General features: G+C 36.0%; 1 protein-coding gene across 1 annotated transcript in view; it reads left to right on the top strand.

The window, feature by feature from the left end:
* The window catches only part of LOC121410322 (sorting nexin-5-like), a 51817-nt gene that overhangs the window by 10185 nt on the left and 21797 nt on the right, over positions 1 to 19835 (top strand). The window contains exons 2-3 of the mRNA XM_041602332.1: positions 13644 to 13769; positions 17543 to 17644. Of these exons, the coding sequence (XP_041458266.1) occupies positions 13644 to 13769; positions 17543 to 17644 (228 nt within the window). The remainder of the gene's footprint in view (positions 1 to 13643; positions 13770 to 17542; positions 17645 to 19835) is intronic.

The following is a 19835-nucleotide window of genomic DNA, read 5'->3' on the forward strand; positions in this document are numbered from 1 at the left end:
AGTTTCCTCACCGGAATTTGAGGAAATAGAGTGAGAATTTACAGTGAGGCATCCACCTAAAAAAACACATTTGTTTGGCGTGTCCCGACAAACCCCTCTCAATCTTCCACCTACCCCCCTGAAAAATGTTATCAATTTTCCTACTTTTTCGTCAGTTTCTTACTTCTTTTTTGCCTTTTCTTTTTTCCGTCGAATAGCGTAGTATAAAAGGATCTACATGTATATAAAGATCGGCAAACATTCCTTCGGGCACTTACTCTGGTGAGCATCAACACCAAAATATTTCAAAAAGATGTATAAATAACCGTGGCCGCTGAGCGTTTTTGATAATGGAGGGGTTGAACTGAATGTGGGAGGGAGTGATCCGCCCCCCCAAAAAAAAAAATCATAAATTTATGGACTTGGCTTTTTTGAATGTTTCATGAAGGGGGGGGGGGGGTGGACTGACGTCTCCTTCCGACTCCAACACCTCTTTACTATATAATTAACTATTCTGTTGATTTGAGAAGTGAAACCTTTATTTCTAGAAAGAAAAATGTCTGATCTTTCATCATTACATTTACTAAAAATCCTGAAAATACATCAGTTTGGTGCAATTAGCAATTGATTGGGAAAACACCGCCACAGATCCAAATACCAGCAATGTACTAAAACGGCTCCGCCGCAGGGAGAGGTATCGGGATTCGCGGGTCCGCACGCAAAGGGTTAAAGTGTGTGCTCAATACAGCATTGGCATACCATAGTCCTACCTGTAGATTCTCCACAGGCAGGATGGTAGCAGTGAACCAGTGACGGAAAGGTGAAAGGAAGTTTAATTGATGTGTAATCAATCATATAACTCTACTTTTTCTTCTTAAAATGTGTAAATAATTTCTTCTAATCAATTTTAATTAATTATGCAAAATAACAATTACTCCCCTCTCTTTTTACCAAGTGAAGGTGATTATGATAGATAATTTAGTTGGCATCAAAATAGCATCATGAAGATAATTTCCTTGATGAATTTGTTTTGTAATTGTTTCCCCCGGACAGAGTTCGGAGGATACAATGGATTTGGCCTCGTCGCGCCGCCTATTGATTTTGGTGTGGGCGGAGTTATTGTTGCCATGGTAACCATAGTTTTTGTGGAAATTGCAGAGATGTCCTTGTGAGTGCTCAACCAGCTGCATTTCTTCTCTGATCATCTTTGAATGTGGCATGAAGGTCCATTATGGTAAAGCGAAGCCGCCTATTGATTTTGGTGTGGGCAGAGGCATCATTGCCATGGTAACAAGAATTTTTGTGGAATAGCAGAGATGTCCTTGTGAGCGCTCTACCAGCTGCATTATTTCTCTGATCATCTTCAATTGTGGCAAGAAGGTCCATTATGGTAAAGCAAAGGCGCCTATTGATTTTAGTGTGGGAGGAGACATCATTTCTATGGTAACAAGTTTTTGTGGAAATAGCAGAGATGTCCTTGTGAGCGCTGTACCAGTTGCATTTCTTCTCCGATCATCTTCAAATGTGGCATGAAGGTCCATTAAGCAATGCCACCTATTGATTTTGGTATGGGTAGAGAAATTGACGAGGTAACAAGCGTTTTTGTGGAAATGGCAGAGATTTCCATGTGAGTGCTCTACTGGCTGCATTTCTTCTCCAATTATCTTCAAATTTGTCATGAAGGTTCATGTGGTAAAGCAAAGCCACAGGTGATTTTTGAGAGGGTGGAGTCATGGTTGCCATGGTAACTATATTTTTGTGGAAAATTCGGTAAAACCTATAAACTCCTGCTTTTTTCCAGTTTGTCATAACAGTTGGCACACATAAGCAATGGTTAAGCGAAGATGCCTATCATTTTTGGTGGGGGGTCTTAGGTTTACAAAATATATCCAGATTACCGGTACTCTATAATTGTATTCCCCAACAGATGATACTGGACAATACTTTGGGTTCTGCAGAGTCACGCTGCTACGTCATAATTTTGTCATCAAATTTGGTACCCACAGGCAAAATGTGGGCAGGGTCATTACTTGTTACTTGTCGCAATAATCCCAAAACGCAGCTCCTTGGAAGCTATACTGGGATGTCAATAATGTCATGTGCCAATGGAGGTGACAAGGTGCAGGATTTGGGTTGGCTCACATATTATGTTCAGAGAGAGGCTGCACTACCTATCATCAGCATGATGCAGCCTCCTGTTGGGTCCCTCATGCTATAAATGGACCAATGCATGTTTTTATGTGGGACCCAACAGGAGGCTGCATCATGCTGATGATAGGTAGTGCAGCCTCTCTGAACGTAATTGGGTTTTCATGGAGAATGACATGTCCTGGTAATCTGTTCCATATCCTTACTGTCCTAGGGAACATTGCATATTTGTATGTGTCTATTGTAGATTTGGGTATGGCATATTTAGCTATATGGTCGTGCCTACCAAAGTAGGTTGCTGGAGAAATGACCTGTGGCAAAGGCACGCGAACCAGTTGATGGTGCATCCGGTGGAAAAGGGAGCATTGTGCTAAGAGCCGACGAGTGTGGAGGCTGTTCCATCCAAGGGTGGAGACCAAGGCTGAGGAGGATGTTGTTCTCCTGAAGTCATTGTCATTGTCGCCATGATAATTGTATTTATTTGTCAAATTTCTGTGTGAGCTCTATATATCGCAATGGCAGATGACGTGATGGATTCGGCGGATACATGTGCTCGGCTGTGCTACTTGCCAAGCATCTCTAGTTTTTAACATTTTCCCTCTAGTGCCAGTTCAACAGTAATTTTAATGCAGATTGAGCTTTATACTGTCATTTAGCAGTATACATGTATATTTTTTTCAACCATTGGTGGGAAATTCAAATGTTATAACCTTGAACATGACATAATTTCATTACATTTCCTCCCCTAGTGTCAATTCTACAGGAATGTTAATGCAGATGAAAATTCATCTGCATTATGACCTTGAACTTGATTTATGAATATGAAATTATAATTATTTTAGTGTGAATGCTGTGAATGTAGTTTCCAACTTTCTTTCCCTATTTAATATCGATTATATCAACTGAATATTGATATAAAGGGAAGTTTGGTGATCTTGGTCTTGTCTTTGACCTTGGAAGTTTAATATTTCAAAGACATTGTTATGATTTCTCCTTTTGCCGTTTTATGCCTTTTATTGACAAAAATACACTTCTGAAGATGTCTAGTACAGCCCCACTGGTAGATTTTTGTGTTGTAAAAATATGGTGTGTTCGTTCCCAGAGGACAATATAAAGGAAAATATTTATTTATTCATAAGTTCCTTGATATTTATGAGAGGATTTGACCAATCAGAATGATGCAATGTGCCTTATAAAACAACATGGCACTACTATGTTTTTCTCAGCTCATTCACAAATTGTATGCCAAAAGCAGACCGCTCGTGAATGAGTACAAAGTGAATTGGCTCTCATTTACTGTGCGTGGAGACCGTTTGCGGTCAACGAGAAATGTCGTGTGACTAAAACCCCTATTTCATGTTGGGAGTTGCTAGGTACTTGGCAGTTTTAGGCAGTTGCGAGAGCGATTCCATGGCACACGAGGGCGGAATCGCTCGTCGTTCCCTTTTATTTTTTTACCCTGACGCATCGCCCACGCACTCATTGAATGAACAAGGTTTTTGTCTCACCTGCATAGCAGAGTGAGACTATAGGCGCCGCTTTTCCGACGGCGACGGCGTCAACATCAAATCTTAACCTAAGGTTAAGTTTTTGAAATGACATAACTTAGAAAGTATATGGACCTAGTTCATGAAACTTGGCCATAAGGTTAATCAAGTATTACTGAACATCCTATTAGAGTTTCATGTCACATGACCAAGGTCAAAGGTCATTTAGGGTCAATGAACTTAGACCACGTTGGGGGAATCAACATCAAAATCTTAACCTGAGGTTAAGTTTTTGAAATGTCATCATAACTTAGAAAATATATGGACCTAGTTCAATAAACTTAGACATAAGGTTAATCAAGTATCACCAAACATCCTGCATGAGTTTCACATCACATGACCAAGTTCAAAGGTCATTTAGGGTCAATGGACTTTGGCCGATTTGGGGGTATCTGTTGAATTACAATCAAAACTTAAAAAGTTTTTGGATCTGATTCATGAAACTTGGACATAATAGTAATCAAGTATCGCTGAACATCCTGTGCAAGGTTCAGGTCACATGATCAAGGTAAAAGGTCATTTAGGGTCAATGAACTTTGGCCGAATTGGGGTTATTTGTTGAATTACCATCATAACTTTGAAAGTATGTTGGTCTAGTTCATAAAACTTGGACATAAGAGTAATCAAGTATCACTGAACATCCTGTGCGCACTTTAGGTCACATGACCAAGGTCAAAGGTCAATGAACTTTGGCCATAATGGGGGTATCTGTTGAATTACCATCATAACTTCGCAAGTTTATTGATCTGACTTTTGAAACTTGGACATAAGAGTAATCAAGTATCGCTGAATATCCTGTGCAAGTTTCCGGTCACATGATCAAGGTCAAATTTCATGTGAGGTCAATGAACTTTGGCCACATTGGGGGTATTTGTTGAATTACCATCCTATCTCTGTAAAGTGTATTGGTCTAGTTCATAAAACGTGGAAATAAGAGTAACCAAGTATCACTGAACATCTTGTGCGAGTTGTAGTAGTTTTCAAAGTCAGCACTGCTGCGATGTTGAATCGCGTGATGCAGGTGAGACGGCCAGAGGCATTCCACTTGTTTATTTTTGTTTTTATTGAAAAGGTTTCATTGTTATTGCACATTCGCAGCCATAAGGCTGAATTGTGTAATTGTGTACAATTTACAGGTGTATAGAGTATAGAGTATACATGTAGTACAAGGGTGACTGCAGCAAGGGCTATTTCACCTTTTTCACAGCATTCACACAATGGTTTTGATGGAAAAAACAATGTTTAACACATTTCTGACATTATCCCGATATCCGAATTCGATGATTTTGGTATCATGTTCAAGAGAATATAATGCTCCAAATAGCCTACTATAGTTAACGTTAACGTCAAATCCACCGTAGCATGTTTGGATGACATCACAATATAGTTTTTGGTGGGGGAAGGGAAATAGCTCACTACTACAGACCCCCCCCCCCATTTTGAAAAAAATTTGGTAATATTTTCCAAAATGATAAAGAAAATGCACACAAACGGGGGAGGTGCAATAACTCAGAACGGGGATTTCAGATTCCGGTGACCTGGGTTTGATTCCCAAATGGTGCGCTAGTGCCCTTTGGTAAGGCATATATCCTCATTTACCAGGTCCCTCGGAAAGAACTTCAAGCTGTTTGTCCCCTGGTTGCTTGCTCGCAGGTATTCATGCTTTCTTAGCAGGTAGAAAACCTCGGTATAACATGAAAATTCAGCCACCCAATTTGGAGCGACCATTTCCCGTTGTACTCTTCAAAAATTTCCACTGGAGAGCACTAAAAAAAAAATTCACTTTTGTCTCACCTGCGCAGCAGAGTGAGACTATTAGAGGCGCCGCTTTCCCGACGGCTGACCTAGTACATGAAACTTGGCCATAAGGTTAATCAAGTATTACTGAACATCCTATTAGAGTTTCATGTCACATGACCAAGGTCAAAGGTAATTTATGGTCAATGAACTTAGACCATGTTGGGGGAATCAACATCAAAATCTTAAGCTACAGTGTAAGGTTAAGTTTTTGTCTCACTTGCATAGCAGAGTGAGACTATAGGCGCCGCTTTTCCAACGGCGGCGGCGTCAACACCAAATCCTAACCGAAGGTTAAGTTTTTGAAATGACAGCATAACTTAGAAAGTGTATGGACCTAGTTAATGAAACTTGGCCATAAGTTTAATCAAGTATTACTGAACATCCTGCTTGAGTGTTAGGTGACATGACCAAGGTCAAAGGTCATTTAGGGTCAATGCATATTTTGGATTCCTCTCTGAATTTCCTTTTGATTGGTACCAGTTTCGTGAAAATTGGTCAACACGTTACGACGCAATCGTCATTGAAAGTTGAAGGTCACGTCCATTTTTGTCAAAATTAGGAGAAAAGGGCGGGCCGTAGCGCGAGAACCAACAGACCAATTTGACTATTTTTTTTGTTTTGTGCTTAGGCCATGGTGAATTTTATGTGTACCAAATTATAACAAATTCTGAGAGGGTCGGGTGCAAAATTGCACATTCATTGGGTGAATTGGCATTGAATGACCCAGATATAATTTATGAATGAATATAGGGGTAATCAAGTGTAACACTGTATATTTTATGATGATTGATAATATATATTTTTGTAGTTATGCTAGCTTTTGATGGCGTATCGAGGCCAGTCTTAACAAACGAAGAAAGATGTCAAGAAGGCGATGAATATTCAGCTCCGATATAATTTATTCACCCTTTCTTGATGGTAGAAAGGATGTAATAATGAAGCACAAAAGGAATATTGATGAGAAGTATACAAATGAAGAAATGTGAATAACATATGTGAAAGCTATAGGACTCCTTTGTTTACGGCCATGGGTTGGGCCAGGAGAACAAACTGTGATTTTATGCGGGGTGGAGCGGTAGCTCAATAGCCCCAAAATCTATCTCTAATATATATTTTGTACTCTGTATTTGTACTCTGGACTTGATGTAGTTTCTATATGCCTGGACCAGTTGACTCATACCATTTCTGGATAAGAAGGAAATGGGTGTGTTTAGAAAGACCACAGTGAGTGAAAGTGGGAGAGAGAGACTGGGAGAGACGAAGAGAGAACCAAGTATAAACTAGATTTTAATTCGTCATGCGGACGAATTAGGTGGTCTGTCTTTATTCTCGCCATCGTGATTAATATTACCATGTTCATGCATATCAATATGATCTTCATGATGGCAACGCAATGCTCATTATGAATGGAATACTTGTGAAAGATGGGAGATGATAAAGCACTGTGAAAAGGGTCTCTTTGATGTATGACAATACACGTGATATGAAAAAAAGTAATTAAAATCTGTTTTATCTTGCTAAATTTTAACTTTTATACCATTAAATTATCATGAAGGATCATGTACGAGGTGGTAAAAAGAAAAAAAAATGGGAAAAAAATCTTTTTTACCCCAGGACTCGAACCTGCGCCCTTTAGAAGCAAGTCAAATGCGTTATCCATTGAGCCACAATATTCCCCCATAGAGAATACACGAAAGCAATTTTGAGAATTACAAGTCCAATTTTGCAAGTGAAAAACGGGCATGATCCCGGCATCTGATCAAAAAATGGAGGGCACACTACCGAAAGCTTAGAATCTCAGCTACAACATTTTAAAAGCTCAGAGAAAACTGAGAAGAAAAAAATGGAGATATGGCTCACGAAATAGAGGAATGTCGAATCTAGTTTTGACAAAAAGTCATTTCCCATAGACATTATACACAAAATAAGGAAATATGACATGCCTCTATTCATTGCTGTTTTACGCAATGATGCGTTTCTCAAAACGAAAATTCATGTTAACTAAGGAGAAAGAGTACATTCTAAACTACCGTACTACATATCAAAATCTGGGCGAAAAACGATCTATATTCGAGAAGTTACAACCAAATTTGCATAAATTTGATGATGTCATTTTTGAACAAATGAAATTTTTAGTTTAGGCGCCATTTCGATGACGTCATGATATAATTTTAGGGACATTGATGACATGAAACCAAATCTACAACTCATACTCTATCGATATATGAAAAAAAAATTGGGGGTCAATGGACTATTTAAAGAGCTACAGTGAATTTTCAATTGGCATGTTTTTGCCCATATATGGCCTATAGTGAGAGCTCGCGCTCACACGTGCTGAAAACTTTAACGGGTGTTTATTTCGTTATTAATGGTCGTAGGAGGTTGATCAAGGTATCAAATTGTTTAAAATTTTATTATCAAAGCAATGATGTATAAGAAACGGTGTTTTTGCGTTGCGTTAAGGCGTTACATGCGGAAACGCGCGCATGCATGCACGCGCAAAATTTTAAAATGCTTAGAATGACCTGAAACATACTCTTCTTTGGTCAAAAAGTGATTTTGAGCATTTTAAAATTTTGATGTGCGCGTACGCGTGCATCATGACCTTCACATGACCTTTGATGATATTTACAGTTGACCTTTGACCTGACGTTAATGTCATGTAAATATTATTAATTTTTGATAATTGATAATGAAGATATGACCAAATGAAGAATTTTACAAAATGGCGCCTAGATGACGTCATCATGACCTAATGACCTTGAAAAGCTTATTTTGACGTGTCCATGACAGATCCTATAGATGACATGAAATTCAATGAAATTGACCAAGACCATTTTGAGATAATTTGGCGACAAGAAAATCGTTAAAAATAAATAAAAAAAATAAAAATGAGAAAAATTCTGACGAAAATTAAGAGGTGATCTGTCAAAGACAGACCACCTAAGAAGAAACCTTGAGTCCGTAATGGTCATTTTCATGGAAGAAACCTTGTGAGTGTGAGTAGTGAACAAGTGGACATAAACAAAGTAGTATTGGGTTCGTGAACTCTTTCGATTACAGTTCAACTAATGTTTCTTATTTTAAATCATATATTATTTCTACTCGTACACAAGTATCTCTGACAAGTCTTAGGTTGCATGATCAATGTCAAATGTCATTTATTGTCAGTGAACATAGTATTGTATCATGATATGAATGGTGTTTTTTGTGAATAATTATTTTTTAGTAGTTTTCACAGTTAGCAGTGCTACTGCAGGTGAGACTGCCAGAGGCGCTCCACTTGTTGAAATGTCATCATAACTTGGACCTAGTTAACTTGCACTTAAGGTTAATCAAGTATCAGGTCACATGACCAAGGTCAAAGGTCAATGAACTTTGGCCATAATGGGGGTACCTGTTAAATTACTATCATAACTTTGAAAGTCTATGGATCTGACTCATGAAACTTCGACATAAGAGCAATCAAGTATCACTGAACATCCTGTGCGAGTTTCAGTTCACATGATCAAGGTCAAGGGTCATGTAAGGTGAATGAACTTTGGCCATGTTGGGGGTATTTGTTGAATTACCATCATACTTGTATCTGTATTAAAGTGTATTGGTCTAGTTCATAAAACATGGACATAAGAGCAACCAAGTATCACTGAACATCTTGTGCGAGTTATAGTAGTTGTCAAAGTCAGCACTGCTGCTATATTGAATCGCGTGATGCAGGTGAGCCCGCCAGAGGCATTCCACTTGTTCTTTATTAAGAACAGGATGTGTATCTCACTAATCAAGTTAACTGAAAATATTTGATATTGCATCCTGAAATTTAGACATCTTAAGCACATTTTTATGATAAAGAATATAATGCTTATGAAAGTTACAATGTATGTGAGCAAATACATGTAAACTTGATTCAACCCTTGATAAATTTGATACTACATGTATGAGTGAGAATGTCTTACAATGTATGATTTGTTCTCAAATCTTGCACTTTGGATCCCATACCTACAAGGCTGGTTAAGAAGCATTTTTCTGTTTTACTCCCAGTACTTTCACGTATCCTGAATATGTCAATGTCTGCTGGTGTTTTCCCAGAGTCTTGGAATCGTCCATTATAACACCATTTTTCAAGAAGTCTACTCTGGACAAAGATAGTTTAAGAATATACCTGTGTCTAACATGCAATTTGTAGGCAAAGTGATTGAAAAGGCCGTTTCCAAACAGGTATTTTACTTTTGTTTCACAGAATAATTTACTTGATCCAATGCAGTCTGTATGTTGTGAAACTGCACTGATTAGTCTACAGAATGATATGAATTGTGCTATTGACAATAAGCAAGCAGTTTCTTATTAATGCTAGACATCTCATCTGCCTTTGATACTATAGATAACAATTTTTTTTTGCAAAGGTTGGGTGATGATTTCAGCTAATGTAATACCGGTAATCCTCTTTCCTGGTTCAGGTCTAGTCGAGTACACATAAAAGGGTCACTTTCAAGTGAGAAACCATTAGAATATGGTTTACCGCAAGGGTCAATTACTGGGCCTCAGTTGTTTACATACTACACTGGTAATATTGGGAACATTATCAGTCGGCACTCAATTTAGTATCATGTTTATGCCAATGACATTCAGATGTTCACCATTTTTGTCTCACCTGCATAGCAGAGTGGGACTATAGGCGCCGCTTAATCTTAACCTGAGGTTAAGTTTTTGAAATAACATCATAACTTAGAAAGTATATGGACCTAGTTCATGAAGCTTGGCCATAAGGTTAATCAAGTATTACTGAACATCCTATTAGAGTTTCATGTCACATGAGCAAGGTCAAAGGTCATTTAGGGTCAATGAACTTAGACCATGTTGGAGGAATCAACATCAAAATCTTAACCTGAGGTTAAGTTTTAGAAATGTCATCATAACTTAAAAAAAAAAGAACCCAGTTCATGAAACTTGGACATAAGGTTAATGAAGTATCACTGAACATCCTGCATGAGTTTCATGTCACATGACCAAGGTTAAAGGTCATTTAGGGTCAATGAACTTAGACCATGTTGGAGGAATCAACATCAAAATCTTAACCTGAGGTTAAGTTTTCGAAATGTCATCATAATTTAGAAAATATATGGATCTAGTTCATGAAACTTACACATAAGGTCAATCAAGTATCACTTAACATCCTGCATGAGTTTTATGTCACATGACCAAGGTTAAAGGTCATTTAGAGTCAATGAACTTTGGCCGAATTGGGGGTATCAACATCAAAATCTTAACCTGAGGTTAAGTTTTTGAAATGTCATCATAACTTAGAAAGTATATGGACCTAGTTCATGAAACTTGGCCATAAGGTTAATCAAGTATTACTGAACATCCTATTAGAGTTTCATGTCACATGACCAAGGTCAAAGGTCATTTAGGGTCAATGAACTTAGACCATGTTGGAGGAATCAACATCAAAATCTTAACCTGAGGTTAAGTTTTTGAAATGTCATCATAACTTAGAAAATATATGGACCTAGTTCATGACACTTGGACATAAGGTTAATCAAGTATCACTGAACATCCTGCATGAGTTTTATGTCACATGACCAAGGTTAAAGGTCATTTAGGGTCAATGAACTTTGGCTGAATCTGGGGTATCTGTTGAATTCCCTTCATAATTTTGAAAGTTTATGGATCTGATTCATGAAACTTAGACATAAGAGTAATCAAGCATCACTGAACATTTTGTGCAAGTTTCAGGTCTCATGATTAAGGTCAAAAGTCATTTAGGGTCAATGAACTTTGGCCAAATTGGGAGTATCTGTTGAATTACCATAATAACTTTGAAAGTTTATTGGTCTAGTTCGTTAAACTTGGACATTAGAGTAATCAAGTATCACTTAACATCCTGTGCGCATTTCGGGTCACATGACCAAGGTCAAAGGTCAATGAACTTTGGCCGAATTGGGTGTATCTGTTGAATTACCATCATAACTTTGAAAGTTTATGGATCTGATTTATGAAACTTGGACATAAGAGTAATCAAGTATCACTGAACATCCTGTGCGAGTTTCAGGTCACATGATCAAGGTCAAAGGTCATGTAAGGTCAATGAACTTTGGTCATGTTGGGGTTTTTTGTTGAATAACCATCATATCTCTGTAAGTTTATTGGTCTAGTTCATAAAAAGTGGACATAAGAATAACCATGTATCACTGAACATCTTGTGCGAGTTAGAGTAGTATTCAAAGTCAGCACTGCTGCTATATTGAACCGTGTGATGCAGGTGAGACGGCCAGAGGCATTCCACTTGTTTATAAAAATGATGAAGAAAATCTGTAATGTGAGTAACTTTGTAACGAGAGTAACCATCATGTAATGTGAGTAACCAGTAAAAATTATTTAGTTAGGTAACATTTTCTGTGGGATGTCAAGTTTTAAGTCTCATGGTGAGTTGTGAAGTTATTTTTGATTAATTAAAAGCAAAATGAGGGTACACCTCTTTGATGTGACTCTTTGTTCATCAAATTATCAGTGGTCATACAATCACACAAAAAATTGAATATTAGTAGAAGTATTCACAATGCGAGAGTGCAATAGTAAGACTTGGTTTTGACGAACCAAACTTTAATGAGTGTTCGAACAACACTCTGAATGCCCTTACCTGTATTCCTATCTAGGCCGGGGTATTTTGGGAGTTGATATGGGGGGGGCCTCCCAGGCCCCCCTTGAGATCTCGGCCATTGGCCGCACGATCACGCTGAAAATTTGCGCGCAGGTTGTCTTGGACATAATCTACAATACTATACAGTAATTTATTTCATGCAAATTGATATTAAGCGATTATGCTAATTTATGCATAATTAGTAAGCGAAATCATACTTTTTCCTCCTACTCCAAAGCTCCAATTGTTCCAATTTTTGGCATAAAATCTGTTTTTGATGTTCCTAGCAATGAATTTTACACACATTATTGAATTTTTAATGACATGTGTGTTGTTAACCATAGGGGAGACCGGGGTAAGTTGGAACATGGGGTAAGTTGAAACATTGTAATTTTATCTAACACCTGTAAAATAAATTTATGCAATACTGCCCTCAATTTATGCACTATTAATGATACAACATTGTTGAATTATTATTACAATAAATTGAGGGCAGTATTGCATAAATTTATTTTACAGACGTTAGATAAAATTACAATGTTTCAACTTACCCCATGTTCCAACTAACCCGGTCTCCCCTACATGGACAAAATGTAACGTGAGTAACCACTTTATCCGCACCCCAAGTAAAAACCGTGTTTTCTTTATTTAATTACCCGGTATATACAAAGTTTGTCTCCCTAATATACTTCTTTGAAATGGATATAATCAACTTTCATAAAAGCCTTGTATGTGGAGACTTTTCACTTATGTCGACTTTTCATTTTATGCATGTCCAAATCATGTAACGTGAGTAACCGACACATTTCAAAGATTTGCCAGGAGCATAATAAAATTTCCCAAGTTTGTTTTCATACAAAGGATAGTCAGACTGTGTACTTTGTTGTGATAAGGAGATGTTTAGTTCCTATCAGTAATAATGGAGTTACAGCTCCAAGTATGAGTCAAGGTGTCTCCAAATGTAACATGAGTAACCGTGGAATAGCCCACATATATGTAACACAAAAATCTTCTACTCAAGTTTGCTGCTCCATAGTGCTCATGTTAGTTGAAAGACACATTCTGACACAGGGCATCAGCCCCCCCCCCAAAAAAAAAAAAAAAATCAGGAAATCTGTTTCTTTGTAAATATGATCAGATATACCTTGGTAGTCAAATGAATGTTCATTTGTGATAGGTCCTTACTAGAAGTACCCTGTCCATGTTCATTGATGGAGTACAATGTTAATATTTCTGATGTGTGAAGATGTGCCTGATGTGCCCTTTTCAGCAACAAAATCAAATTTTCATGCACTTTCAGTATGAAAATATTTTGTTAATATTTCCCTTCAAAGTATTTATTTTCATTTAGTTTTATTTACATATAGTTAGGGGTTGAGAGCTCAATATGATACATTCTATTTTTTCAGTGCAGTACATTACTCCATTTCATCAGATTTCTGAATAAAATGAAACTACATGTACATGTAGTACTATTACAAAACAATGTCAATGTATGAGAATCATGTTCATTCACTTGTAACTTTTGACAGGATAAAACTGTAGAAGAAAATGGAGATGGTCCTCCTGCCACACCTTTTGACCCATGGTACCAAGTCAGTGTAACAGATGCAACAAAGAATGGGGAAGCTATCATTTTCAAGATAAAGACATTAAAGGTAATTCATTTCTTGAAAAATTGTAGGCCTATTGTATATAATTAATATAGGTGAAAAAAACAACAAAACAATTGGATGTTGCTGATATACTGCAGACCACAATTTATTTTGCCAAGCTTTTGGCTTCAAGCCTTCTTGGGCTCTATAGATAAACAAAATAAAATGAAACATATATACATGTATACTGCACCCTGCTCAGTAAGTTTGTCTACATGCTTTGTAAATTTGTCTCAAACTTATTTCGTTCTTTGATGAGAATGAATTGTAAACATTTAAGCATTGCTATCACTGATACTATAATATTGACTTCAAAGTGATCCTAGATACTCTCCATTTTTAGTGAAAATAGTTTCTGCAGTGCATTTATGGATGTTATGATAGAATAACAATTTATTTTTGGCAACTTGAAGTTATATTTGGATATTTGCATCTATATAGAATTTGGATTTATATGTGTGTATTACATGTATTTCAAATTTATTGATAATTAGGTCATTTAGGGTCAACGAACTTAGACCATGTTGGGGGGAATCAACATCAAAATCTTAACCTTCGGTTAAGTTTTTGAAATTTTGTTATAACTTCGAAAGTATATGGACCTAGTTCATGAAAGGTGGCCATAAAGGTAATCAAGTACATCTTTCTTGAGTTTCACCTCACATGACCAAGGTCAAAGGGTCAATGAACTTGACCAAGTTGGGGGTATTTGTTGAATTACCATCAGAACTTTGAGCCTATTCATATAACTTGGACATACATGTAAGAGTAATCAAGCATCACTGAACATCTCGTGCGAGTTTCAGTTCACATGACCAAAGTCAAAGGTCATTTAAGGTCATTGAACTATGGCCATGTTGGAGGTAATCATTAAATTGCTGTCATGACTTTCAAAGTTTTTGGATATAGTTTATGAAATGTGGACATAGGGGTAATCAAGTATCACTGACAAGTTTTAGGTCACATGATCAAGGTCAAATGTCAGTGAACAAAGTTTTGTATCATTATATGACTGATGTTTTTGTGAGTAATTATTTTATATTAGCTTTCAAAGTCAGCACTTCTGCTATATTGAATCGCGCAATGCAGATGAGACTGCTAGAGGTGTTCCACTTGTTTTTTCATCCATCTGGTAGAGCTACATGAAGTTGAGGGTCACCAAAGTTCCACACAGAATTTTTAAATTTTGACTAGAACATTTTTTATGCTAATTTATGCAAAATTTATTCATAAATCATAAAAAATATTGTTTCGTCCTTCATTTGTCAATCATTTTCAATTTTGTTTGCTTTATTTGATAGTTCTAGGTGGGGATACAAAATTTCAACACAGAATTTTGAAACTCATTAGATATGCTAAGTTATATATATTTTTTTTCAAATCTCACAAACAATAATTTATTTGTTGACTGATTTTGATTTTTTGTTCCATCTGAGAGCTACATGAGGTTCACCAATGTTCTACGCAGAATAGAAATGTTGACTATACAATTTTGCTAATTCATACGAAATTTATTCATAAATCACAAAAAATGCTTCTTCTATGTCATTTCTTCATCGATGTCAATTCTGTTTCCTCAATTTATGTCACCATCATTCTTGTCAATTAAAAATTTTGTTGCAAGATGCTGGATGAGCTCCACATCATTGATGTGTTAGTTCCCCCCCCCTCCACTAGCTAAATGTAACCACCCATTATCAATGTGTTTAAATGTTTTTCAAAATGAGCATACTAATTCAAGCCTAATTTGAAGTGCAGAATCCATTGGATACCATGTAATTAATACTGTACATTGAGGTAAAACATTCCTTCAATAATTAAGCATTCGAAATTCCTTAAGTTTGTTTTGAAATCGGAAACAAAAAGCTAATGGAACTCAAGTTATTCAAAGAAAATAAGAAGGAAAATCTTAGTCAGGTTAATATTAGTCAACATCAGAGCTACATATATGCAGATGAGACTGCAGTGCTATTGGCTAAGGTCATTCCACTTGTTTCTTCTTTTCAATACAGAAGAATTATGAAATCGTGTAGTTATCATATTTTCATATGAAATTGAAAAGGGTAAATTTGGTTGATGATCTTAGCTTGAAGGATTGCGGCGACAAACAGGAAGTGAGATCTTGAAGGTGTCTCATCACTTACTTCCGTGACGATTGCCTTCATTGTGGATGTTCATTCATGTGGACAGTCACAGTAAATATTTCATTATTGTGACTATAGATATATTTACATTCGCTTCACAGCTTCACTTTTCATTGAAAATAAATTGCTGTACCAAGGTCCATGTTAGTACTAGTAATAGTGTACATTGCGTTTTGTAAACACGTTTTCAATCATGATTCATGTTGCTGCTTAAATTTGGAAACCGACATTGAACACACCCTACGTTTATTAAATGTCAACATATGGGAGGCGCGATAGCTCAGTCGGTAGAGTGGGGGTTTCGGATTCCGGTGACCCGGGTTCGATTTCCAAGTGGTGCGCTAGTGCCCTTTGGTAAGGCATTTATCCTCATTACCAGGTCCCTTGGAGAGGACCTTAAGTCGTTGGTCCCCTGGTTGCTTGCTCACAGGCATTCGTGCTTTCTTAGCAGTCAGGTAAAAACCTCGGTATGAAACTAAAAGTATAACTTAGAAAGTGTACATAAAGAATGCCTATTTTATGAAACTTGGACATACATGTAAGGGATGTATCACCAGAAACATCTGGCATGAGATGCAGGTCACATGATGCAGATCAAAGCTTAAAGGTCAAATGTTGTAAGATTGAAATTAACTTCAATGACCAAGTCGAGTATAAGTATGAAAATCATGACTAACGTATTGGAATTTTCATGATAATTTTGAAAGTATAATAAGCATTTGTATAGTGCCATCTATCTCGAAACAATGATAACAATCTATTCCGAGGTGCATAATCACATGATTTTATAATCTCAGAGCCCTCCCTCATAGCAGGGAAGTGTCAAGAACTCCCTCTTCCCTGCTCAGAGGTCAGAGGAATACAATTAAACAGAGTTGTCACAGATGCGCCAGCTGCAGATCTCCAGTGCATGCAAGGCTTTAGTTTCTAAGATGGTGGTGCCATAAAATTACGTCATAGCGGTCTTATTTTACATCCAATTTTTATGAAATTTTCAGCGTTATGCTAGTTTGATTTTTCTCTATTTATTCAAATCAACATTTTTTCTGGGGTTGACTTGACCTTTAAGATAATATTGAAATTTATCAGTCAATTTTTATAAACATCCAGGGATATAGAACAGGTAACAGAAATTAGATGAGTAGAATATCATGTTACACAGTCATTGTCATAACTAATTTCAAATAAATTAACTTGGATAATAATTTATAATCATCATTTAACAAACAATATTTTACTATCACATCAAATGACTCATTTGAGATGGTTATTGGATAAAGGATTTTAGTCTTGGTCATATATCATTTGAGTTCAACAAATTTAAGATTTATTATCAAATGAATGTGTTATTTCCTCTCTTGAAAAAAAAAAATGAAAAACTTACTTTAAAAGACAATACTGCTCTGCTATAAATCATTGAAACGTGTAATGCAAATGAGACTAACACATGCATTTCTAATTTTTAAACTTTTTACTTAGTTATTACACGGTCAAGTAGAGTAACCAACAGTGACACAAAAGCATGAAAACACAAACATGTAAATGTACTAATTATTGTTTTAATCCTTTATAAATTTACAGTGTGTTTCATGCACATGATTTTAAGGATATATATATTTTTTTCTATGACAGCTTGAAGAAGATGGCACAGAAGTGACTGTCGAGAGAGTATATGATGATTTTGAATGGCTACAGCATTGTCTCACAACTGATAATGATATTGGAGGCATCATTGTAAGTATTGAACTGGGATATACCTTTATTGATTAATATTCTTCAAACTACAGAAAAAGGTTGCTGGTTATGTGTACCATGTATATATTGCAAGTGGGTTCAATTTATGCATTGATTTAACCATTATTTAACTGGGGGGGTTACAATTTGACCCCCCCCCTTTACAAATTTCTTCACTATGCCGCAGTGTGAAATTTTTTTACCTCAACGCTCGCTGACTTTTTACTTGCTGATTTTTTTACTCTTGCGGATCTATTTAGACCAAAGTTGCAACACCCAGGTACGCAATTTCAAAATTACGCAACATTTTGTATTGTGCATGTCAGACCAAAATTGCTGAAAAACATGACCTTATACACTGTCAATGCAAATTGTGTTTTCAATAAAAATCCTAAATATATCATATTAACTTTTGCAGGTTTGATTTGATTTTTTTGGTGCTATTTATGATTGCAAAAGTGTCCCTGACAAAATTCATAGAGAAACAATAGCAAACAGTGGTTAAAAAATGAATACATGAAAATTTAAAAAGCAATGAAATACATACATGTAGGGACATAGTTATGTTTTGGTAATTTTTTGTAGATATAGATTTTGTGGAAATGTAAAAATTGATATTTTCACCCCAAATTAGTTCTATCCTAGCTATATAAAGTGAGTCAAATGCAAAAACAATAAACATATGCAAAATCCACATTTAGGGCATATTTCATGTGCTTTATATTTGCATAATCAATTTGAATGAATTATATAAGCAAGTTTTTATTAAAGATTTTATTTCTTCAAAATAGCATAATAAATCATACATTAGAAGAAAATGTGTTACAATTCCGCAAGAACATCTTGAGACTTGTTCAATGGATTCCATTTATCAAGGTGAACTGATAGTTTGCCTTGTTTTACTGTGATTGCTTGCTCTACTTAAAAAATAATAGTGTCATTTAGAAAAAATAATAGTGTCATTTAGAAAGACCAGCATTTTCTCACTATAGTTTTGTTAATAAATTAAGCATTTTGCATAAAATATTATGGTATTGATAAGACTATTTTTTCTTTTGACTCCAAAACAAAAATAGGCAAAGTAAGAATGTTTGAATTTACTAACCATTTGTCGCACTTCATTCCAAAATATTTCAATAACTGGAGGACAGAAAAACAGGTGCATAAGGTCTTGGCTTTCTTACTGACAAAAATTACATCTTTAAAAATATAAACAATTTGTTGAAGATTTTACTATACAGTCTTTTAGTTTAAATCCGGCTCTCTGCACGTTCAACTTTTCACAGCGATTGCGCAATTGATATCTGAAAGGGGGGGATGGTCAAATTGACACCCCCAGAATATCCTGGTCTGAAATAGCCAAATTAAATTGCACACCTTACAATTAGTCTGCAATCTGACAATCGAATAAACTTATAAAATCTTACGCTAATATTGAGACATGGAATATCTTTCTTTGTAATGTTCTAAATCATGCGAATACCTATATTCAAATCTGTGACTATGCTGTAATGCTAATTAGAATTAAAGCAAATTTAATATCTAGTCATAATGCCGTCAAAGCAATCATACGATTGGATATGATTTTGAATTAATTTTGTCCCTACTCCAAAAACAAAGGCTTGCAATCATCCAAAATTGTTATATTTCAGTAATATAGGCCTCAAAAAAGATACTTTTCATTCACATTGTCAAAAATGAGCATAATGTCATATGTTCCAAAATCAGATCATAGACAAGTCATGAGGTGTGTGTGATGGCATTTAAGCATCTCAAACTATTTTTTTACAAGCCTATATACTACTGTATGATCCTTTCATTCTTTTGAAAACCCTGAGTCTTGGATAAATAGATATGTATGTTTAATAGATTAAATAATGAATTCTGAAAGTTTTGGTTTACCAAACACAAAAATGTTAAACCCTAATATCTATAACATATTATGCAAACTCTTTTTTATTTCCCTGCTAATCATGAGGCAAAACCATTATTGGAGAAGGCAGACCCCTGTTACGAACCATGGAAAACTTAAATCACCCCGGGCCAGTTATGAAGTATTTAAACATGTGTTTCTTGACCTTGATGGGTCCGAAAAAAAACTAAACCGCAATTTATATACGCAGCAGAGCAAACTAGCTCGCCATCGCATGCAGTCATTTTTTTTCTCTTTAATAGTTTCCTTATTTCAGGG

The sequence above is a fragment of the Lytechinus variegatus genome, chromosome 3, assembly GCF_018143015.1.
Source record: "Lytechinus variegatus isolate NC3 chromosome 3, Lvar_3.0, whole genome shotgun sequence".
Classification (NCBI taxonomy): domain Eukaryota; kingdom Metazoa; phylum Echinodermata; class Echinoidea; order Temnopleuroida; family Toxopneustidae; genus Lytechinus; species Lytechinus variegatus.